The sequence below is a fragment of the Hemitrygon akajei genome, chromosome 1, assembly GCF_048418815.1.
Source record: "Hemitrygon akajei chromosome 1, sHemAka1.3, whole genome shotgun sequence".
NCBI classification, from domain to species: Eukaryota; Metazoa; Chordata; class Chondrichthyes; order Myliobatiformes; family Dasyatidae; genus Hemitrygon; species Hemitrygon akajei.
The window spans coordinates 14,254,377-14,279,193 of NC_133124.1; the positions used below are offsets into that span (position 1 = coordinate 14,254,377).

Here is a 24,817-nt window from a genome sequence, read left to right on the forward strand (position 1 = left end):
CCGGCACCTGGACCAGAGCCCTCCATACCCCTCCCATCCGTGTATCTATCCAAATTCCTCTTAAATGTTGAAATCGACCCTGCTGGCAGCTCTCACTACCTGTTCCCCCTCGTGCTCCCCTTAGAATTTCAAAGCTACATGTAATAGGACAGCACAGAGCAAGCATTAAAATACTGATCTAGGTGTGCACAGGCCCTTCCCACTGGTGCACAGCTCCCGTTCGGTGCTGTTTACGGCCAACCATTTTTATATCTATTTTTTATTTATTGATTGAGCTACAACGTGGAAAATGCCCTTCTGGCCACTAGAGCCACCGATTCACCCCTGACCTAATCACAGGACAATTTACACTGACCAATTAACCTACCAACTGGTACGTCCTTACAGGCAGCAGTGGGAATTGAACCCAAGTTGCTGGTACCGGGCAATCCAGTGACAGATCACTCCCGAGTGTGCTGTCCATCCATGCCCGGCTGATGTGGAGGATCAGAAATCCAAAACCCCAAAGCCCAATAATTAAACCACTGTGTTGCTTAGTAATAATTGTAGCTTTCATCGGGGCAGGGCCTTTCTCACTTTATCCTTTAAAATTGTTCCGATCGTTGACCGACTGTAGCCTAACGCTTTTCCAATGACCGATGGTGTTTCACCTCTTTCTGATCGCTTTATTATTTCCACTTTATTTTCAACCGTGATCGTGATTATTTTCGAGAACAGCAACACTGCGGATTCAGAGCTCCGTCGCCGGGTCCTAATGTCCACCGCACTGAGACAGGTTAAATAATGTCTGGGGTTCCGCTGGGTCCTAAGGTCCACCACATTGAGACAAGTTGAATAAGGGACTTGAGCATCCACGTTTTTTGGTATCTGTGAGGGGTCCCGGAACCAATCCCTCGCGGATAAGGAGGGCCAACCGTATTCTCACAGTACTAATTAAAGCTCTTGCAGATCGTTCTGTTACATTCAAGGCCACAGTGGTGGAGAGATGGTCAACAAGCATAATGATTAACTCTATAATACACTGAGCCCCTAATAACTTTAAGCTAATCACTAGCCTACTGTGTCATCCCTCCAACTTCTTGTTGAGGGTGGTGAATCTCTGGAACTTTCAACCCTGGTGGATTCTGCAAGTCTTAAAAATCATGAAATCGAGGACGATGGGGGAAGCGGCACAGAAGGAGCCTAAGAAGCTGAATGACGCAGCCTCGAGTAGCTGTCTGGCCCTGGCTTTCTTATATAAAGTCATGTGCAGAGGTCTTAGGCACATTTACATAGCCAGGGTGTTTAAATGTGTCAACTGAGTCTGCATCCCTTACAGTATTAGGGATTGAATTCCACAGTTTTGGAGTGTAGTTCTACAAAGCTGACCTGCCAATTATCTTTTGAGAGAAATAGTTTAAATTTAAGAGACTGACAGAAGAAGACCTGAGAGCTCAAGCAGGATTATTAAGTGAACATTCTTCTGTGATGTTCTCCGGTCCCAGACCATGAAGAGCTTTAAAAACAAGTAAGAGAACTTTAAAGTCAATTCTACAAAATACAGGAAGCCAGCGCAGAGTACAGGAGTGATACTTTCCCTCATCCTGGTATTGGTTAAAAGTCTAGCAGCGATAATGAGTTTGTCGGTAAATTGCTTGGGAGGCCAGTAAAAGTGTATTGCAGTAATCTAGCCCATTCAATATAAAGGTGTGAGTTAGTTTGTCAGCATCATTACATGACAGAAACGGACGTACTTTTGCAATATTCCTACGTGTAGAAATGCTGCTCTGGTCACTTTCTTTATGTAGGATTTGCAATGCCGTAGAAGTGCCATCAACTACAGGAGCAGTCCACCAGATGACACAGCTGGGAGACCATTTCTGGTAGTGTGCACGAAGAAGGTCTGGTTCAGCACAGATTCTTAGAAGGGAAAACATTTGGTTTTGTGGCTGGTTTAGATCTGACTTGTATATTAAACATCATTCATTGGTATTACTATGTTTATACACATTTTATTCTATAGTTGTACTTCTAACTTTTTTTTACTTTATCCATACTTGTAATGCTTTATTGTTTATAATTGTTGAATAGTGTTTTTTGTGCATGCCACGCCATGACCAAGGCACCACAGCAAATTCCTAATAGGTGTAAATGTATGTGGCAAATAAAGTTGATCCTTGATCTTTAATTTACTGCCTGAAAGCTATTTTTTGTAGTGCTGTTTATCTGTTTTCAAGCATTTAATCGCCTTACTACAAACAGTAAGATGAATTAAAGAGCTTCTCTTCAACTGAGCACATTTATCCTTTGAACAGAAAAGATTCCAGTTACCAAGCACTGGTCTCAGTCTCACGCCTGTATACCAAATTGAACCAATCACCGGCTGGAAGCAGTTGATGACCAGTAAATCATAGGCACAATGCAGAAAATATATTTGGAATTCCAGAAGGTGAGGTCCACTGGTCTGTGAGTCTCTCCAAGTCCACTGTTGAAGTCAAAAAGCCGGACACGGTCTCTCCTGGGATTGGAGGAGGGAGGGAGGGAGGGAGGGAGGGAGGGAGGGAGGGAGGGAGGGAGGGAGAGAGAGAGAGAGAGAGAGAGAGAGAGAGAGAGAGAGAGAGAGAGAGAGAGAGAGAGAGAGAGAGAGAGAGAGAGAGAGAGGAGAGAGAGAGAGAGAGAGACTTGTTTTACTGTTGTTGTTATTGCTTGTGTTGTTCTGCTGAGCACAGTGGGCGTGCTATGTTGGATGTTGGTGCCAGACTGCATCCTTTGGTTGTTAATGCAAACAACACATTTCACTGTATGTTTCAATGTACGTGTGATAACTAAATGGATCTGAATCTGCACCATCTTTTTGTGCAAGGCAGCCAATTGCAAAGAGACAGCTACCTTTCGTTTATTCATTCAAGGAACGTGGGCTTCGCAGGCTGAGCTAGCGTTCAATTGCCCGGTCCGAAATGCACTGGGGAAGTTGATGGTGATTTTCCACTTGGAGCCATTGAAGTCATTGAGATGTGGGTATATCCACAGTGCTGTTAGGAAGGGAGTTCTGGCATTTTGACACAGTGACAGTGAAGGAAAGGCAATAGAGTGTATTTCCAAGATAGGGCGGAAAATATTTTAAAATGTTTTGAAATTCTTTCTGGTTTTTTAAAAAATTCAATCCTGTGTTCTTTTCTGATTCAGCAAGGGGAATTTGCGTAAGTATTGATAAACAAAGGAGTCTCTACACTCATGTTAAACCTCAAGTAATCAATTTATCAGAGTTACACAGCTATGTTTATAGCTAGGGTGCCCAAGACTTTTGCACAGTACTGTAGAAATTTTATGTATTCCACTGTACTGCTGCTGAAAGAAAAACAAAATTCATGATATATGAGTGATGATGGTGCAGGGGAGATTTACAAGGATGTTGCCTGGATTGGGGAGCATGTCTTATGAGAGTAGGTTAAGTGAACTTGGCCTTTTCTCCTTGGAGCGACGGAAGATGAGGGGTGACCTGATAGAGATGTATAAGATGATGAGAGGATAGTCAGAGGTTTCTTCCCAGGGCTGAAATAGCTAACACGAGAGGGGACAGTTTTAAGGTGCTTGGAAGTGGGTACAGAGGAGATGTCAAGGTTAAATTTTTTACACAGAGATTGGTGAGTGAGTGGACTGGGCTGCTGGCAACGGTGGTGGAAGCGGATACGATAGGGTCTTTTAAGAGACTCCTGGACAAGTACATGGAACTTAGAAAAATAGAGGGCTATGGGTAACCCTAGGTAACTTCTAAAGTAAGTGTATGTTCAGCACAGCTTAGTGGGCCGAAGGGCCTGTATTGTGTTGTAGGTTTTCTATGTTCTATAAAACTGATTCTGATATGGGTCTCTATTGTGGACTGAGAGTGGGAAGGGAGCAGGGAGAAGGGAATCATGGTTGGGAAAAAGGCAAGGGGGAGGGGAGGGTGTGTAAGGCGCCAGAGAAACATTCTGTAATGATCAATAATTGTTTGGAACTAAATGCTCTTGCCTGGTGTCTCAGGGCTAGGTGTGTCTGCATCTGTGTCACCCTCTGCCCCTGGCACTCTTTCTCTGCCAACTGTCCCTCACCTTTCCCCTGGAGCTCCACCCTCACCATTTCCAACATCCTATGCTCCCGCCAGATTCACACGTTCTCTCTCTGCTCACGTTGACAACTGCTGTGCGGTGCGAAGCGGGCAATACAGAAAACTAAATGGCTGATGAAATAAGCGCACAGAAAACAAATTAATATCATCAAGTGAATGAGCTGATCTGAAGAATGCCGGAAGGAACAATAGCCTTTCTTTTTCTGTCTCTCAATCTCTCTCTAGATGTTATTGTCTATATCTCCAACTCTTTGTGCTAGTTCTTGTAGTGACTCAGCCTAAGAGGAGATGCCCTCTGCACAAGGAAAGTGTCCCTTTCTAGACCCTTCAAAACTCCATGGTGATTGTCTGTTGTGTCCGACGATGACTAGGAACCTGTGCAGGAGAGTTTTTAAAGTTCAAAAGCCATTGCTCTGGGGCAGTTCCAGTCTCTTGACCCCAGAAGTCTGGATCTAGTGGTACAAACGATCATCACAAACTGGGGTCTTCCTTGGATGACTGTGTGTGGATGTTGTGTACCTGGATTTTCAGAAGGTCTTTGACAGGGTACCAGACACGAGGCTGCTTAACAAGCTACAGGCCCATGGTGTTACAGGAAAGATTCTAGCACGGATAAAGCAGTGGCTCATTGTCAGAAAGTAAAGGATGGGAATAAAGGGAGCCTTTTCTAGTTGGCTGTCAGTGACTAGTGGTGTTCCACAGGGCTCTGTGTTGGGACGGATTCTTTTTACGTCATATGTCAATGACTTGGATAATGGAATTGACAGCATTTGGCAAAGTTTGTGGATGAGACAAAGATAGGTGAAGTAGCAGGTAATTTTGAGGAAGCAGAGAGGCCTCTGAAGGACTTAGACAGATTAAGAGAATGGGCAAAGAAGTGGCAGAGAAATGTCGGGAAGTGTATGGTCATGCACTTTGGGAGAAGAAATAAAAGTGTAGACTACTTTCTAAATGGATAGAAAATACAACAATCTGAGGTGCAGATGGATATGGGAGTCCTCGTGCAGGATTCCCTGAGGGTTAAATTGCAGATTGAGTAAGTAGTGAGGCCTCACTTGGAGTGTTGTGGGCAATTTTGGGTCCCTTATCTAAGGAAGGATCTGCTGACATTGGAGAGGGTTCAAAGGAGGTTCACGAAAATGCTTCCAGGATTGAAAAGCTTGTCATATGAGATGCATTTGCTGGCTCTGGGCCTGTACTCACTAAACTCAGAAGAATGAGGGGTGACCTCATTGAAACCCATCGAATGGTGAAAGGATTCAGTAGAGTCAGTGTGGAGAGGATATGTCCTATGGTGAGAGAGTCTATGACCAGAGGACACGGTCTCAGAATAGAGGGGTGTCCTTTTAGAATGGAGATGTGGAGGAATTTCCTGAGCCAGAGAGTGGTGAATCTGTGGAATTTGTTGAGAAAGGCGGCTGCGGAGGCCAAGTCATTGGGTATCTTTAAGGCAAAGGATGATCGATTCTTGATTAGTCAGAGCATGAAGGGATATGGGCAAAAGGCAGGGTATTGGGGCTGAGAGGGAAAATGGATCAGCCATGATGAAATGGCAGAACAGACTCGATGGGCCAAATTACCTAATTCTGCTCCTATATCTTATGGTCGTATGATGTCTCTGTACCTTGTTGTACCCTTTGCTCTCCAATGAGTGTTACAGTACCACCTTCCTGGCCACTGTATCTCACTTCAAGACTCCAACATAACTCTTATCCCAGTGCTTTCCTATGATAAGACACCAATTGGTAACTCCACCTACACAATGATCTCAGCTGCCCTAGACGAACATGTATTCATCACTATTTACTCTCAAGGCTATAGACTGTACCCCTGTCAGTTAAAACAACCCCACTTCCAGGCTAACACCATTTTGTCTTCCAGACTTCCATTTTATTTTAGCATATACAAGGAGGAATCACAGTTAAATCTTTTCTTACAGAAGGCAACTGCAGGTGCTAGTCATCCTGTGATTTTGCTGCCAATGGCCTTCTAGCTAATAGAGGTAGTTGGTTTGGAAGGTGCTTCATGAGTTTAAAGTTCAAAGTACTTTCATGTCAAGATTAATTTTCTTGCAGAAATACTCAATAAATCCATTCTAGAATAATAACCACAATAAAATCAATGAAAGAGCACACCATCTTGTGCTTTCAACCAGTGTACAGAGGAAAACATAAGAAATAGGAGCAGGAGGAGGCCATTTGGCCAATTGAGCCTACTCCGTCATTCACTAAGATCTTGGCTGATCTGACCATGGACTCATCTCCACCTACCTGCCTTTTGCCCATAACCATTAATTTCCCTACTGTGCAAAAATCTATCCAACCTTGTATTAAATATATTTCCTGAGGTAGCCTCCACTGCACAAATCATGCAAACAGAAAAAGAAACAAACAAGCAAGCAAATAAATAAATAATAATTATTGAGAGCATGAGATGAAGAGTCCTTGAAAGTGAGTCCGTAGATTGCGGGAACAGTTCAGTGATGATGCAAAGTTATCCATGCTGGTTCAAGAGCCTGATGGTTGAGGGGTAATAACTGTTACTGGTGGTGTGAGTCCTGAGGCTCCTGTACCATCTTCCTGGTGGCAGCTGTGAGAAGGGAGCATGCCCTGGGTGATGGAGGTTCCTGATGATGGAAGTTCCTTTCCTGCAACAGCGCATTGTGTAGACGGGCTCAGTGGTGGGGAGGGCTTTACCTACGATGGACTGGGCTGCATCCACTGCCGTTTGCTGCCATCGTGCAGACTTTTGTTGTTAGACTTTAACTTTAAACTTTAGCATTAGTGCTGAAGTGACTGAATGGTGAATGGTCAACTGAGTGCGTGGGGTGGCTATGCACAGGCTGCTAAGTCCTGCACAGTGTCGAGCTTCTCGAGTGTTGTTGAAACTGCTGCCGTTAACATTCTTTTCAAAGACAACTTCAGGGTTCTTTTAGGTTTATGTGTTTTATTGTACTTGGTAAATATTGAGGGCATAAGTCTTGAATAAGTCCCTAAGTCTTATAGAGCAATCAATATAAATTAATATCATCAATCTTTAAAGTAGTCTGTTTCAGGAAAGTTATTGGCCTATTAATTGAGTCCTCACAATGGATCTCATTAAATATTTCAAACTAATTCCAGAAATCACATCGTTAATATGAATCATTCAACATGAAGGAGATATTTATCACCGTCACTATTTAATTTGATCAAAGTTATAAAACACTGAAACTATATGGATTATTTAAAGCAACACACACTAAATGCTGGAGGAATTCAGCAGTCAGGCAGCATCCGTGGAAATGAGCAAATAGTCAACACTTCGCTCCAACACAGCTCCATCATGGGCACTAGCCTCTGTAGTACCCAGGACATCTTCAAAGAGTGATCCCTCAAAAAGGCAGCATCCATCATTAAGGAGCCCCCTCACGCAGGCCATGCCTTGTTTTCATTGCTACAATCAGGCAGGAAGTTCAGAAGCCTGAAGGCACACACTGAATGATTCAGGAACAGCTTCTTCCCTTCTGTCATCAGATTTCTAAAAGGACATTAAACCCATGAACACTACCTCACTACTTTTTTTTATTTCTATTTTTTGTACTACTTATTTAATTTAACAGTGATATTAAACCTGGTTCTGATTCTGATAAAATGACCATTGAAAAGATAAGAGTCGTGAAGGAATCATGGTGAAATAGGAAATGGTAAAATTGTCAGCTAAACTTTGGTGATCATCTTTGCATCCTCACTGGCCACAGCAGTAGTACCAGAAGATTGGAGGGTGGTGAATATTATTAATTTGTTCAAGAAAAGTAATAGGGATGACCCTGGGAATTATAGACCAGTGAGCCTTACTTCAGTAGTAGGCAAACTGCTGGACAGAATAACACTCAATCCTGATGAAAGCTCTCAGCTCCAAGTGTCAACTGTGCTACCTGACCTACTGAGTTCCTCCAGCATTTTGTGTTACTTAGGATGTCCGAGCATTTGGAGAAGTGCAGCCTGATTAGGGATATTCAGCATGGCTTTAAGAGGGGCAGACAATGCCTCACAAGCCTGGGTGAAGTTACAAAAGCCCAGTGGGGGGAGGGGGGATTGTTGCTTGCTGCCGCTTAGGTGCGGGAGGGAGGGGAGCTGGGGGGGTGGGGACTTTGGGGTTCTAACACTTGACTGTCGTTCATTCTTTGGGGCACTCCTGTTTTTGTGGATGGTTGCGAAGAAAAAGCTTTTCAGGATGTACATTGTACACATTTCTCTGACATTAAATGTACCTGTTGAAACCTTTGAAACAGCTTGATGAAGGTAGAGTAGCGTGTGTGGTGATTATGGTTTTAATAACACATTCGACAAGGTGCGTCTGGGTTGGCTCATTCAAGTCAGAAGGCATGAAATTCAGGGAAATCTAATTGTATGAATTTAGAATCGCCTTGCCCACACAAGGCAGAGGGTGGTAGTAGATAGAACGTATTCTTCCTGGAGGTCATTGACCAGTGGAGTCCCACAGGAACTGTTCTGGAAGTCATCTTTGTAAATGCGTCGGACAAGGAAGTGGAAGGGCGTGTTAGTAAGATTGCAGAAGACACGAAGGTTGGTGGTTGATAGTGCAGAAGGTTGTCACAGGTTACAATGGGACATTGACAGGATGCAGAGCTGCAGATAAGTGTGAAGTGATGCACTCTGGAGGTCAAACTGGAAGGTATAGTACGAGGTTAACAGTGTGGAGGAACAGACGGATCTTGGAATCCACGTCCATAGATCCCTCAAAGCTGTCACGCTAGTTGATAGGTTTGTTAAGAAGGCATTTGGAGTGTTGATCTTCATTATTTGGGGGATTGAGTTCAAGACCCACGAGGTAATGGCGTAGCTCTATAAAGCTCTGGTTAGACCATACTTGGAGTATTAAGTCAATAATTACACCATATACAGTTGGCCCTCCTTATCCGCGGGTCAGCCGACCGCTGATCGGAAAAACCGAGAAGTTCTCTCTGTAGCACTTGTTGTTTGAGCATGTACGGACTTTCTTTTTCTTGTCATTATTCCCCAAACAATACAGTATAACAACTATTTACATAGCATTTACATTGTATTAGGTATTATAAGTAATCTAGAGATGATTTAAAGTATATGGGAGGATGGGCAATCGGGATCGAAAAAAAAACCAGAAGTTCTCCAAGTCGGAACAGGTACATCCAGTATTATTTAGCGTCAGTTAGTCAAACATTTGTCTTAGTATATAGTATATAATTTACCTTTCTATGCATATAACACACTTAAGAGACGTATGTATTTCAATAATTAAACCACTGCGTTGCTTAGTAATAATTTTAGCTTTCATCAGGGCAGGGCCTTTTACATGGTCCATTATTCTCACTTTATCCTTTAGAATTGTTCCGATCCTTGACCGACTGTAGCCTAACACTTTTCCAATGACCAATGGCGTTTCGCCTCTTTCCGATGGTTTTATTATTTCCACTTTATTTTCAATCATGATCACTTTCCGGAACAGAAACACTGTGGGCGGCAGGTCCCGAGCTCTGCCGGGTCCTAAAGTCCACCACACTGAGACAGGTTAAATAAGGGACTTGAGCATCCCTTTCCCAGAAACAATCCCCCGCAGATAAGGCGGATTTACAATTCTAATTGTGCAGGATCAGTAGGGGGCATGCTTGTGTATATTTAGTGTGATATGGCATTCAGAGAAACAATACAGTTATCTGATTAACTTTGATTCAAGATAGTTCAATCAATCATTTCATTTCTCCATCAATGTTGCCATTCAGAAATTTTTTTAATGTGGTTAAGATTAGGTTTTCTCCATCTTGTTTGATTTTGTCCATCACTTCTATCAAGATACAGGACTCTTCCGTTACAATGGAATTTATTGTCACAAACAGCCATGGAGGCCAAGCCATTGTGTGTATTTATAGCGGAGGTTGAAAGGTTCTTGATTAGTCAAGGCATCAAAGGTTACAGGGAGAAGGCAGCAGAATGGGTTTGAGAGGGATAATAAATTAAAAGATTCAAAATACATATATTATCAAAGTGTGTGTGCAGCCTACCACCCTAGGATTCTTCTTCCTCACAGACAGTCATGAAACAAAGAAAACCATGGAACCCTTTCAAAGAAAAATATGAAGCCCTCATTCCCATGTGCAAAAAACAAATCGTGTGAACAGTGACAAGAGCATGAAATCCCCCCAACGTGCAAAAAACAAATCTTGCGAACAGTAACAAGAGCATGAAATCCCCCCCAATGTGCAAAAAACAAATCGTGCGAACAGTAACAAGAGCATGAAATCCCCCCCAATGTGCAAAAAACAAATCGTGCGAACAGTAACAAGAGCATGAAATCCCCCCAACGTGCAAAAAACAAATCTTGCGAACAGTAACAAGAGCATGAAATCCCCCCAACGTGCAAAAAACAAATCTTGCGAACAGTAACAAGAGCATGAAATCCCCCCCAATGTGCAAAAAACAAATCGTGCGAACAGTAACAAGAGCATGAAATCCCCCAACGTGCAAAAAACAAATCATGCGAACAGTAACAAGAGCATGAAATCCCCCCAACGTGCAAAAAACAAATCTTGCGAACAGTAACAAGAGCATGAAATCCCCCCAACGTGCAAAAAACAAATCTTGCGAACAGTAACAAGAGCATGAAATCCCCCCAACGTGCAAAAAACAAATCTTGCGAACAGTAACAAGAGCATGAAATCCCCCCAACGTGCAAAAAACAAATCGTGCGAACAGTAACAAGAGCATGAAATCCCCCCAACGTGCAAAAAACAAATCGTGCGAACAGTAATAAGAGCATGAAATCCCCCCAACGTGCAAAAAACAAATCTTGCGAACAGTAACAAGAGCATGAAATCCCCCCAACGTGCAAAAAACAAATCTTGCGAACAGTAACAAGAGCATGAAATCCCCCCAACGTGCAAAAAACAAATCGTGCGAACAGTAACAAGAGCATGAAATCCCCCCAACGTGCAAAAAACAAATCGTGCGAACAGTAATAAGAGCATGAAATCCCCCCAACGTGCAAAAAACAAATCTTGCGAACAGTAACAAGAGCATGAAATCCCCCCAACGTGCAAAAAACAAATCTTGCGAACAGTAACAAGAGCATGAAATCCCCCCAACGTGCAAAAAACAAATCTTGCGAACAGTAACAAGAGCATGAAATCCCCCCAACGTGCAAAAAACAAATCTTGCGAACAGTAAGAGCATGAAATCCCCCCAACGTGCAAAAAACAAATCGTGCAAACAACAAGAGCATGAAATCCCCCACGTGCAAAAAACAAATCGTGCAAACAACAAGAACTTGAAATCCCCCACGTGCAAAAAACAAATCGTGCAAACAAGAACATGAAATCCCCCACGTGCAAAAAAAAACAAATCGTGCAAACAACAAGAACATGAAATCCCCCACGTGCAAAAAAACAAATCGTGCAAACAACAAGAACATGAAATCCCCCACGTGCAAAAAACAAATCGTGCAAACAACAAGAGCATGAAATCCCCCCACATGCAAACAGCAGCAAGAAAGAGCGAGCAAAATCACAATATAAAACGCAAAATTGAAAGAGTCCATATTCAGTTCAGCCCAGTGTTCTTTACCTGCAGCCCGACCTAACTCAAAGTTGAGAAAAAATAGCAACAGAAAAAGGAGCAATCTGAAGCACATCATAATGTGAACTACAGCCCAATCCCCCAAACACACACCCAAAACTTCAGTACCATCCTCTGACAGCATCAAGGAAGAGAGAGGCCATTCGAATGCAGGGTCCTTCCCTCAGGAGCAGCAAGTGAGAGAGAGAGAGAGAGAGAGAGCGAGAGAGAGAGGAAAGAGACCATCACATGCAGACACCTTCATCCAACAGCAGCAAGCGAGAGGCTGGTAGGTGGCATTGAACACGCTGTTACCTTCCACATCCACCTCAATGTTTTCAATCTTCCTTGACGGTTTAATTGGCGAGATCAGTGAGCAATGGAGTCAATCATGGGTTCACGTCCTCTCTCTAAGTTTCTTGACCTCAAGGCTTTTCACTTCCTGGAACCTTCCTGGAACCATCCCGGAGACCGCGGAGCGCAGACTGCTGAATGAGCCTGTAAACACACCAACAAACTGTAGAACACAGGCTCTAACAGTACCAGAAACACATCATAAAGAAAAAGAAAACGTAGAAGTGAAAGAAACCGTTTTGTAGACTGCCACCTGTGGTAGTGAGCCTCACTGGTGGCATCTTCTTCCTGAATCAATCATAGTGCAATAGCAGAGCAAACTTAATAGGCTGAGTGGCCTAGTTATATCCTGTGGTCTTACAGGTGGATGGGACTGTAAAGAAAGCTTAGTGCACATTGGCCTTCATAAATCAAAGTATTGAGTACAAGAAATGGGATGTTATGCTGAAGTTGTACGAGACATTGGTGAAGCCTAGTTTGGAGTATTGGGTGCAATTTTTGGTCACCTGCCTACAGGAAAGACGTAACTAAGGTTGAAAAAGAACAGAGAAAAATTTACAAGGATGTTGCTGGGACTAGAGGACCTGAGCTATAAGAAAAAGATTGTATAGGTTAAGACTTTATTCCTTGGAACATAGAAGATTGATGGGAGATTTGATAGAGGTATATAAAATTATGAGGGGTATAGATAGGGTAAATGCAGGCAGGCTTTTCCCACTGAGGTTGGGTGGGTCTACAACTAGGGGTCATGGGTTAAGGGTGAAAGGTGAAAACTTTAAGGGGAACACGAGGGCAAACTTCGTCACTCAGAGGGTCCTGAGTGTGGAATGAGCTGCCAGTGCAAGCGGTACATACAAGCTCAATTTCAATGTTTAAGAGAAGTTTGAATAGGTACATGGATAGTAGGGGTATAGAGGGCTATGGTCCTGTTGCAGGTCAATGGGAGTAGGCATTGCAATGGTTCAGTATGGGCTAGGTGGGCTGAAGGGCCTGTTTCTGTGCTGTACTTTTCTATGACTCCATGAAAACAGCAAGTTTCCCATTACGACAATAAATGCCATTTCTGCAATTTGATTACATTGTGATAAGAAAGCTTATGAATGTCATATAAAAGTAAGGTATTGTTTGAAAACAGTTTGTGTAGCGATATGGTGTAGTTTTGTGAGCTGCCCGCGAAACATCGCCGTATGTCACCAGTGGACTCGCTTTCAAGGACTCATGGTCCCAGTCTTTTTTATTAATTCTTTTTACCGTTTGTCTTTTCTTTCACATTAGTTGTTTGTCAATCTGTTATTTATAGTTTTTCATAAGTTCTATTGTATTTATTCACATTCTTGTAAATACATGCAAGAAACTTAATCTCAAAGTAGTATCTTTGAAATATATGTACTTTGATAATCAAATTACTCTGAATTTTTTTACTAACTTGATATCTGGACCTCCAGCGAGGTGTTTGATAAAATTCTAACAATATATTCATGTGTATTTATATACTACTTGAAAAAGCATTAGATTACCTTCCTGAATCACAGTTTACTAAAGTAGAAATACTTCAGTTTTCAAATTCCAGCTAAGTATTTTTTGCACTTGTCTGGCATTGTAAATTCCTCGCATTCTTGGACAACGTTCACTTGAGCCGGAGTGTTTGCTCTGATCGATCGATTGATCTTTTCTCTTGATAATGTCTTGTTTAGATTCATTCCTCAACAGTAGACTTCAGAGTTTAGAAATTCAACTGAAGAGCTTTCGAAATCCTTGCATCCGTTTGTTTGCCACTGCAGTTTTCTTTGTCTTTGCAAAATCAAAAAAGAATCCTTTGTTTTTAAATCAGTTTTTGAGAGCTGTTGTTTTATGCTTTCTTATTTCTGACATCAGAATCAGGTTTAATATCATCAGCATGTGTCATAAAATTTGTTAACTTAGCAGCAGCAGTACAATGCAATACATGATAATATAGAAGAAATATAAATAAGTAAATCAATTACAGTGAGTATATATGTATATTAAATAGGTAAAGTAAAAATTAAAGTAATAAGAATGAGGGTTCAATATCCATTCAGAAATTGGATGGCAGAGGGGAAGAAGTTGTTCCTGAATTGTTGAGTGTGTGTCTTCAGGCTTCTGTACCTCCTTCCTGATGGTAACAATGAGAAGAGGGTGTGTCCTGGGTTATGGAGTCCTTAATGATGAACTTCAGCTTTCTGAGGCACTACTCCAGATGGAGCAGATTAATTTTACAACTTTCTGTAACTTCTTTTGATCCTGTGCAGTAGAACGCCCCCCCTCCATACCAGACAGCGACGTAGCCAGTCAGAGGCTCTCCACTATACATCTGTATAAGTTTTCGAGTGTTTTAGGTGACAAACCAATTGTCCTCAAACTCCTAATGAAATATAGCCAATGTATTAATTTATAATTATACATTATAATTACCAAGAAAATGTGTAAAATCTGAGGGTTGAAAGGTTTGTCGTATGAGGAGCATTTGATGGCTCTAGGCTGCTACTTACTGGAATTCAGAAGAAATTCATAAACTGTTGAAAGGCATCAATAGAGAGGATGCTTCCTGTGGTGGGAGAGTCTAAGACCAGAGGACACAGTCTCAGAATAGAGGGGTGTCCTTTTAGAATGGAGATAAGGAGGAATTTCTTTGGCCAAAGGGTGGTGAATCTGTGGAATTAGTTGCTACGGGCAGCTGTGGAGGCCAAGTCACTGGGTATTTTTAAGGCAGAGGTTGACAGATTCTTGATTGGTCAGGGCATGAAGGGATACAGGGAGAAGGCAGGAGATTGGGGCTGAGAGTGAAAATGGATCAGCCATGTTGAAATGGCAGAACAGACTCGATGGGCCAAATTACCTAATTCTACTCCTATATTTTATGGTCTTATGTCGTCTTCTGTGCCTTGTCGTGTCCTTTGCTCTCCACAGAGCTTTGCAGTACCGCCTTCCTGGCCACTGTATCTCACTTCAAGACTCTAACATAACTCATACCTCAGTACTCTTACCCCAAATGGCCTAATTCTGCTCCCAACTCTTATGGTCTTGTGGTTGTAGTTACAGCAGACAGCCTTCTTAGTGAGATTTAGAACACAAGTGTTTCTGCTAATGCTGGAAATCCAGAGCAAAGAGCACAAAATGTGGAAGAACTCAGCAAGTTCGGCAGCATCTGTGGAGGGGAGTGAGAGTCAATATTTCCGGCCGGGATGTCGACCACTATGTGAGGTTTAAAATCTTTGTCACAATCCGCTCTCTAGAGTTTGGAGTAACACCCAACTAAAAGCATTGAAACATCGGTCAATGTTGCTTCGTGAATTGAATAATTATTTAGTCAGTGAGGATTTGGATATGCACAAATTTATCTAAGATGTGGAGCTAGAGAGGCCTCTGTTGGTCAAGTTCAACCATGGATGTTGTGTCCTAGCTGTGTACGTCATTGATACACAAGCCAGGACAGTATAATATGGAGAGCAAACTGTTGCCCATGTAGCAAACTCCCCCTCTCCTCGAAGCTGATGAACCCAAAAGAACAGTATAGACCAATACAGTTTGGCACCAGCGTCATCGCAGGAGTTGCCAGTCTGCATTGAACTCAATGTAGGACTGCCTTAGGGACTCCAGCTCTGGATTTTTCCTGGGGTTCACTCCCAAAGCCTTCCCCATGAGTGAGTGCAGATGAAATGCAGCGGAGGCTTGAGATCAGAGTTTACTTTCTCCTTGATGGGATGTCACCATGGCTGTTGAGGCCCATTTGCCCAAAGCAACTGGCTCTAACAGTAATCCACATTTGCCCTTTCTCCTGTTGGTAAAAATGGTTCCACCACATATACAAAATTATGAGGGGTAGAGACAGGGTAAATGCAAGCAGGCTTTATCCTCTGAGGTCAGATGGGACTACAACTAGAGGTCATGGGTTAAGGGTGAAAGGTGAAAAATTCAAGAGGAGCATGAAGGGAAACTTCTTCACTCAGAGGGTTGTGAGAATGTGGAATGGGCTGCCAGCACAAGTGGTCAATGCAAGCTGGATTTCAAGGTCTCAGAGAAGTTTGGCTAGGTACGGTACATGGATGGTTTGGGTGTGGAAGGTGCAGGCCGATGGGAGCAGGCAGTTTAAATGGTTTGCATAGACTAGATGGACTGAAGGGCCTGTTTCTGTGCTCTGTGACTCTATATGAAGGACAGGGGCTGGACTTGGTTGTCTTCCAAGACCTGCTAGTATTTCAACAACTCACACAATGCTGGAGGACTCCGCAGCTCAGGGGGCATCCATGGAGGGAAATGAACAGTCGACATATCGGGCAGAGACCCTTCTTCAGAACTCCATCTGAATTATATGGGAAGGTTGAATAGGTTGGGACTTTATTCCCTAGAGCATAGAAGAATGAGAGGAGATTTGATAGAATTGTGAGGGGGTATAGATAGGGGAAATGTAAGCAGGCTTTTTCGACTGAGTTTGGGTGAGATGAGAACTAGAGGTTATGGGTTAAGGGTGAAAGGTGAAATGTTTAGGGGGGAACCTGGAAGGAACTTCTTCACTCAGAGGGTGGTCAAAGTGTGGAATGAGCTGCCAGCGCAAGTGTTGGATGCAGGTTAGATTTCAACGTTTAAGAGAAATTTGGATAGGCACATTGATGGGCTATGGTCTGGGTGGAGGTCAATAGGACTAGGCAGATTAATAGTTCAGGACAAACTAGACTGTCGGAAGGGGTTGTTCCTGTAGTACTGTAGTGCTTTATGACTATGATGGGTCTTGGCCCAAAACGTCGACTGTTCATTTCCCATTTGAATTCCTCCACTATCTTGTGTGAAAGCTAATGGCATGCTGGCCTTTATAACAAGAGGAATTGAGTATAGGAGTAAAGAGGTCCTTCTGCAGCTGTACAGGGCCCTGGTGAGACCCCACCTGGAGAATTGTGTGCAGTTTTGGTCTCCAAATTTGAGGAAGGACATTCTTGCTATTGAGGGAGTGCAGCGTAGGTTCACAAGGTTAATTCCCGGAATGGCGGGACTGTCATATGTTGAAAGATTGGAGCGACTGGGCTTGTATACACTGGAATTTAGGATGAGAGGGGATCTGATTGAGACATATAAGATTATTAAGGGATTGGACACGCAGGAGGCAGGAAGCATGTTCCCGCTGATGGGTGAGTTCAGAACTAGAGGCTACAGTTTAAGAATAAGGGGTAGGCCATTTAGAACAGAGATGCAGAAAAACTTTTTCACCCAGAGAGTGGTGGATATGTGGAATGCTCTGCCCCAGAAGGCAATGGAGGCCAAGTCTCTGGATGCATTCAAGAGAGAGTTAGATAGAGCTCTTATAGATAGGGGGGTCAAGGCATATGGGGAGAGGGCAGGAACGGGGTACTGATTGTGTAAGATCAGCCATGATCACAGTGAATGGCGGTGCTGGCTGGAAGGGCCAAATGGCCTACTCCTGCACCTACTGTCTATTGTCTATTGTGTGCGTTGTTCAAGATTTCCAGCATTCTGCAGAATCTCGTGTCTCTGTTAGTATTGAACTCTGTTAAAGATTGATTTCTTTTTGCAGGTGCTATCCTTTCTGTAAAGTTAAAGATTTATTGCAGAGTATCCCTATTGATGTGCAGACTTTGGGAACGTTGTTTCAATGCTTTGATCCTGACTTGACCATGTGCTTTGAAAGGTCTGCCCTAATTTTCAAGGATAAAACTTTTAACATTTTTAACCCGAAAATAATTAGGGAGCTTATCGGAGGTGTAGAAGTAATAACAGAAACGTAAATGTACAGATTTGTTTTCCGAATTCATAATACTGATCTCAGAATCACAAATTCATCACTATAAACTTCATCGTTAAAGAATTCATCATGAATGCCCCCAACATATTGATGCAATTACAAAGAAGGCATGCCAAGAGCTCTTGTTAATGAGGAGTTTGAGGAGATTTGGTATGGCAAGTTTCTACAGATGTAACTGGCTTCATTGCCATCTGGTATGGAGAGGCCAATGCACAGGGTTGGAAAAGGATGACAAGGGTTGTAAAGTCAGCCAGCTTCATCATGGGCACTAGCTTACCCACCATTCAGGACATTTTCAAAAGGAGAGCCCTCATTAAAGACCCCACCACCCAGGACATGCCCTCTTCTCATTACAACCATCAGAGAGCAAGTACAGGAGTCTGAAGGCACACACTCAACATTTTAGGAACAGTTTCTTCCCCTGTCTTCAGATTTCTGAATGGACAATGAGCACTTCTCGTAATTGCACAATTTGTTGTCTTTGGCACCCTGGTTGTCTGCCTTGTAGGTACGGTGATTCTATTATGGTTATTGAATTTATTGAGTATGCCTGCAGCAAGATGAATCTCAGGATTGTATATGGTGACATATATGTTCTTTAACAGAAAATTTACTTTGAACTTTATATTGCACTGTACTGCTGCCATAAAACAACAAGTTTCATGATAGGCAACACAAGTGAATCTGCAGATGCTGGAAATAAATAAAAACACAAAATGCTGGCAGAACTCAGCAGGCCAGACAGCATCTATGGGAGGAGGTAGTGACGACGTTTTGGGCCGAAACCCTTTATCAGGAGACTGATAGACTGTAGATCAGTGATAATAAACCTAATTCTGATTCTGGAAAGTAAACTCATGAGATAAAACCCAAGATAAAATGCCATGCTTAGACTAGACCCCTTTGCAATATCCTCTCTGCCCTTAGACTTGTCCAGACTCGCTCTCATATCTGGGTTGCCAACTGTGGAACCTTTACTGGATGTACTGCGTCCACCTTGCAGCTGATGTCCACTCACATGATATTTGATTGCAAAACATCCAAAAATGCTACCGGTTTTAGCTATTTATAAAAGTGAAGTTCGCAGTGACTGAGCGTATTTCTTTGTGGTCGTCCAGCAGGTATTGTGCAACAAACTTCAAGAACAAGGCGGCCATCGGTTAGCATTCAGAAGAGAGAAACTCTGAGTGGCGAGCCTGGGGAACTTGAAGATAGAGGAGCAACTCGCAGAGGTGGGAGAAATCTGATAATCCACTGAAATTCTGCCAATAGTTGATGGTAATAGGGAAATCAATCGGAAACATTCGTAATAATATAACTTTGCTGATGTTCAGTCTGCAACGAATAGTAACAGATGTAAGATTTCAAAGGTTCATTTTAATATCAGAGAATATATACAGTATACAATCTGAAATTCTTACTCTTCACAGGCATCCACAAAACAAGAAACTCCGTAGAATGAATATATTACTGTAACTGGTATTAATTGTATCACCAACCTCACTCTCCACTTCACAGAAGTGGTCAAGGCATTCCTGTCAGTTACTTTTACACAGGTTCAACCTGATGTTCTGCATCGAGGTTGGATGTGGACTGCCTTATGTTGAAGACAACAAATTTTAGAGGATCAGGGTCCAGTGGCATGGAGTGCAAGATGAGATGACTCGGGATTCTTCACTGCTGCAGCTTTCCTCCACCTTCACTGTGGTTGTGATGTGTCATCATCTTCCACCAGTTCCACTGTTGAGGTCTTGATTGGGTCGCTCTCTTCCCCCCCCCCCCCCCTTGACCTTACCACCGTGGGTGACACAACCAGGAACTAAGCACCAGATGACAAAACTCCAGACAGGATCGCTCTCAGGATCTCAGGAACTCACAAGCCTCTCCAAAGTAACGAGGAGACGATCCTCAGAGAAGACAGCGGAAATGGACTTGGGCTTCAGGGGTCACCTGCAGATCAACCTGACCTCAACTAAGTCCAGAGGTTACAATAAGGGCCATGAGATTAGTGTTTGAGGGTTATTTTCAAAAATGTTATCCTAGCCCCTCCCAAACCATTCCCTCAACTCAGACTTCTTGAAGTTTAAGTTAGTCACAATCTCATTATGATCGTCCACCTTATTGTTTATCTGAACTACACTTTATCTGCAGCTGTTACACCTTATTCTGCATTGTTATTGGTTGACTTTGTTTTATTTCAATATGCAGTGTTATAAGATCATGACATTGGAGCTGAAATATCCAATTTGCCCAGTATTTATGCTCTGCCATTCAATCATGGCTGAATTATTATCCCTCTCTACTCCATTCTCCCGCCTTCTCCCCATACATAACCTGTGATGCTCCGATTAATCAACAGTCTTATCAACCTCTGCTTTAAATTTACCCAGTGACTTGGCCTCCACAGCCGTCTGTAAAAATGAATTCCATAGATTCACCACCCTCTGGCTAAAGAATTCATTCCTCATCTCAGTTCTAATCTGAAGCTGTGCCCTCTGGTGCAATAGGAAACAGCCTCTCCACCTCCACTCTTATTCAGTAGGTTTCAGTGAGATCCCCATCATTAAACCATCAATGAGAATGATCTAATCTGAGTGATCAGTGAGCAAGACAAGCTTTTCACTGTATCTCAGTGCATGTCACAATAATATGCCAACTACCAATTCACTCCTCCCCTTTTCAAAAAGAATTCTCTATTTTCATATTTATACCAATTTCCTTTGTTTACTCAGAGAGTTTTGCTCAGGATCTTCCGCCCCCCCCCCCCCCACCTGTGCTGCTGAGAATCCTTGTTCATTATTTCCTAATTCTGCTTTTGCCCGTGAGTGGAATGACTCTTTCAGTACTTTCCCACATTAAACCCACATGGTCATCTTTTGGTGACTGCTGAATTTGGTGTCAGTTCCAGTTGTAATCCCACAGTTCCTGCAGCCACAGATGGGAAATGCTTGTCTATCCCAATCAACTCTTCCCAAATCAGCTTGAGTTCCAGTTCTGTGACTACCGGTCTTGTCCTCCCATCTTCCAGCTTGCCACGTGTGCTTCTGGAGTCCATGTGTTCCTGACCTCCGATGATGGATATCGAGACATCTCCATGTCAACCATAACATGCTCAAAATAATTGAGATGTTGACACCCAGCTTCAAGTTCCTGGGTTTCAGGATCTCTGAAGATCTATCCTGGGCCCAAGATATTGATGGAATTATGGAGTAGGCACACTGGCAGCTGTAGTTCATTAGGAGTTTGCGGAGATGTGGTACGTCATCAAAGACTCCCGCAAGTTTCTACGGATGTACCGGAGAGAGCATTGTGATTGGTTGCACCACCGTCTGGTATGGGGGGCCAACGCACAAGATCAGAAAAAGTTTGCGGAGGGTTTAAACTCAGCCAGTTCCATCGCAGGCCTGAGCCTTCCCAGCATCAAGGACAGCTTCAAACAGCGATGCCTCATGAAGCGATCATGGCAGACCCTCAACACCAGACATGTCCTCTTCCCATTACTACCATCAAGAAGGAGGCACAGGAGCCTGAAGATGCACCCTCAACATTTTAGGAACTGCTTCTTCCCCTCTGCCATCAGATTTCTGAACAGTCCATGAATCAAATCAAACCAAGTTTAATTGTCATTCAGACCATACATAGATACAGTCGAATGAGACAACATTCCATAGGGCCCAGGTACATAACATACATTCAAAACAGCGAGAAAGAAAAAAAAACACACACTTCGATATTCAGTTGTATAGTCCAAGTCCATGAGCGACTGGCAAATTGATGGTACAGCTGCTGGCAATCCATCCAGCCCTTCTGCCAGTCGAACACTGGAGAGCAGCGCTGATAGGAAGGGCCAGCTTCCAACGGAGCACCAAGCACTGCCTCCAGCGTTGTCTCACCTGGACTGCAGCTGCAGGCAAGTCCGCTTGAGGCCTGGTCCTCGCTACGACCGAGGCCAGCTGCTGCCTGTCTCACCACCAAACAAGGGAAACAGGCCTGCGGCATCTCACGTTATCAATGTCCAACGGGGTCTTGTAACCGCAAGAGAAGCATCCAAGACAGTCACTCTTTTCTTTTCAAATCTTTTTATTGATTTTAAGAAAAAAACATAAGTAAAATATAAGTACAAAAACATTTGAGAGTACACAATAGATTCATTAATAATCAATTATATATTATCAATGTAAAAAGTCTCCCAAACTTATAATATTAATATGAAGGATTTAAAACGAAAAGCAAAAAAAAAAAACCCCAAAAAGAAGAAGAAAAAAACAATATATATAAAAAAAACTAACATGGGCAATTGTATAATGTTAAATACATACAGTAGTGCCAATGACTCCGAACCTCCATTTATACAATTCAGGATGGTAACAATAAGTTTCAGGATCAGACCATTTAATTCGCATGAAAATGTTGAATAAATGGTCTCCAAGTTTCCTCAAATTTAACTGAGGAGTTAAAGACCACACTTCTAATTTTTTCTAAACTCAAACAGGAAATGGTTTGAGAGAGCCACTGAAATACAGCTGGAGGATTAATTTCTTTCCAGTTCAATAAAATAGATCTTCTAGCCATTAGTATAACAAATGCAATCATTCGCTGAGATGAAGCAGATAGACACATATTATCTATCATAGGTAGACCAAAGATTGCAGTAAAAGGATGCGGTTGAAGATTAATATTTAAAACTCTTGAAATGATATTAAAAATATCCTTCCAATAGCTTTGTAAACAAGGACAAGACCAAAACATATGGGTCAATGTAGCAATATCAGAATGACATCTATCACAGGTTGGATTAACATAAGAATAAAATCGAGCAAGTTTATTTTTAGACATGTGGGCTCTGTGTACAACCTTGAATTGTATTAGAGCATGTTTAGCACAAATAGAGGATGAGTTTACCAATAATAAAAAATTTTCCCATTGCTCAGTAGATATAGGGCAATGCAATTCTTCCTGCCATTCCTTCTTAATTTTTTCTGATATATCTGGCTGTACCTTCATAATCATATTGTAAATGATAGCTACTAAACCCTTTTGATAAGGATTAAGAGTTAGAATTCTCTCTGTAATGTCCAATGGACATTCTTTCGAAAAAGACTTTAATTCATTATATAGAAAATTTCTAATTTGTAAGTATCTAAAAAAATGGGTTTTAGATAAATTGTATTTGTTAGATAACTGTTCAAAGGACATAATGTTATCATCCAAAAACAGGTCTAAGACAGTCACTCAAGGCCAGACTACACGCTCCTTTAGTGCACCACCTCCGCTGTGGTGCTCCTCCAAACCATCATCCTGCCGGCTGCCAGCTTCTTCCTCCTCTGAGCTGCCCACAGGCTTCACTTTCTCCGAGCTGACTGCCGGCTTATCCTCCTCCCAGCCACCCACTGGCTTCTCCCTCTCCTGCCCAATGCGCCAGCTTCTCCTTCTCCGACCCATCTGCTGGCTCCATCGAGACCCCGGCCGGTGGCTCCAGACAATGAACAGATTGCTGCTCTGGTAGACCTGCTGTGCCCGTTGATCTTGGAGTACGGTATAGACTTACGATTTAAAACACACTTTAAAAAGAAAAATACACCTTTGGTTAGCCACCAAGAGGCCGCTGCATTCAAACCCACCACCATCTTACCAGAATCCATGAACATTACCTCACTATTTTGCTCATTTTTTGCACAAATTGTTCTCTTATATACTGTATATTGTAATTTATAGTAATTTTTATGTATTGCACTGTATCACTGCTGCCAAACAACAAATTTCACTACATATGGGCCAAATGGCCTAATTCTATTCCTTTGTCTTATGATCTTATGTGTCTGTGATAATAAACCTAAATCTGATTCTGAAATTGGGTCTACCTTATTCAAGGGCTTCCTTGTAGACGGTCAGAAAAAAATTGTGACTTTTTCACCAACTCACCTGGTTTCACCAATCACCTGCCAGTCTGTAAACACAAAATACTCTGCAGATGCTGGGGTCAAAGCAACACGCACAACACGCTGGAGGAACTCAGCAGGTCGGGCAGCATCCGTGGAAACGAACAGTCAACATTTCGGGCCGAGACCCTTCGTCAGGACTGAAGAGGGAGGGGGCAGGGACAGAAGGTGGGGGGGAGGGGGAGGGTGCCAGGTGAAAAACCAGTAAGGGGAAAGCTCAAGGGGTGGGGGAGGGGATAGGCAGGAAAGGTGAAGGAGGAATGTAAGGGAAAAGCACTATGGATAGTAGAAGAAGGCAGAATCATGAGAGAGGTGATTGGCAGCTGGAAGAGGAGGCAGAGTGAAAGTGGGATGGGTGAAGTGAGAGGGAGGGAATTACCGGAAGTTGGAGAATTCAGTGTTCGTACCAAGGGGCTGGAGACTGCCCCTGCCAGTCTGTAATCCTTCCCCTCCCTCCACCACCTTATTCTGGCTTCTTCCCCTTTTTATTCTAGTCCTGAAGAAAGGTCTCAGCCTGGCCTGCTGAGTTCCTCCAGCATTTTGTGTGTGTTGCTCTTTGGGAGTGTTGTTGAGTTTGGCTGTTTGCAGATCGGTTTGACTGAAATATTCGACAGTCTTGCGGCATGACTCGCTCAATTCTCTGCTCTAGTTACCTTCAGAGAATAGATCCCATCTGGATTTCCAGCATTAGCAAAGTCTCTTGTGTTTATATGAGCAATGAAGTGTAGATGCAGGGTCGATTTCAATATTTAATAAAAATCTGGATAGGTGCATGGATATGAAGAGTGAACAGGGCAAGGTGCAGGTAGATGGGACAATGCAGATTAATGGTCCAGTGCTAACCAGATGAGCCAAAGACACTGTTTCGGTGCCATGGTCGTCTGTGACTCCGTATACTCCGTTGAGAGTCGGTTTCCTGCAGACATTCACAGAAAAATAAATACAACGGAATTTATGAAAAAAGCAAAAAAACTGACAATGTGCAAAAGAAGACAAATTGTGCAAATAAGTAAGTAATACTGAGAGCATGAGTTCAAATGCGTTCTGCCATATTCTGTGCTTGGATGTGACATCA

At 42.8% G+C, this 24,817-nt stretch overlaps 1 protein-coding gene across 5 annotated transcripts in view; it reads left to right on the top strand.

Annotated features, from left to right (window-relative positions):
* Nucleotides 1–24,817, top strand: part of samd12 (sterile alpha motif domain containing 12) — a 157,127-nt gene that overhangs the window by 124,096 nt on the left and 8,214 nt on the right. For 3 of the 5 annotated variants that reach the window (XR_012097749.1, XR_012097759.1, XM_073037428.1), the window contains exon 5: nucleotides 18,922–19,035. Coding sequence is in view for 3 of the 5 variants with exons in the window: in XM_073037428.1 (XP_072893529.1) it covers nucleotides 18,922–19,035 (114 nt within the window). In the remaining 2 variants the exon portion in view is untranslated. Of the gene's footprint in view, nucleotides 1–1,787; nucleotides 1,820–18,921; nucleotides 19,036–24,817 lie in introns of those variants that run through there. The other 2 variants (XM_073037515.1, XM_073037630.1) reach the window with 2 other exon arrangements.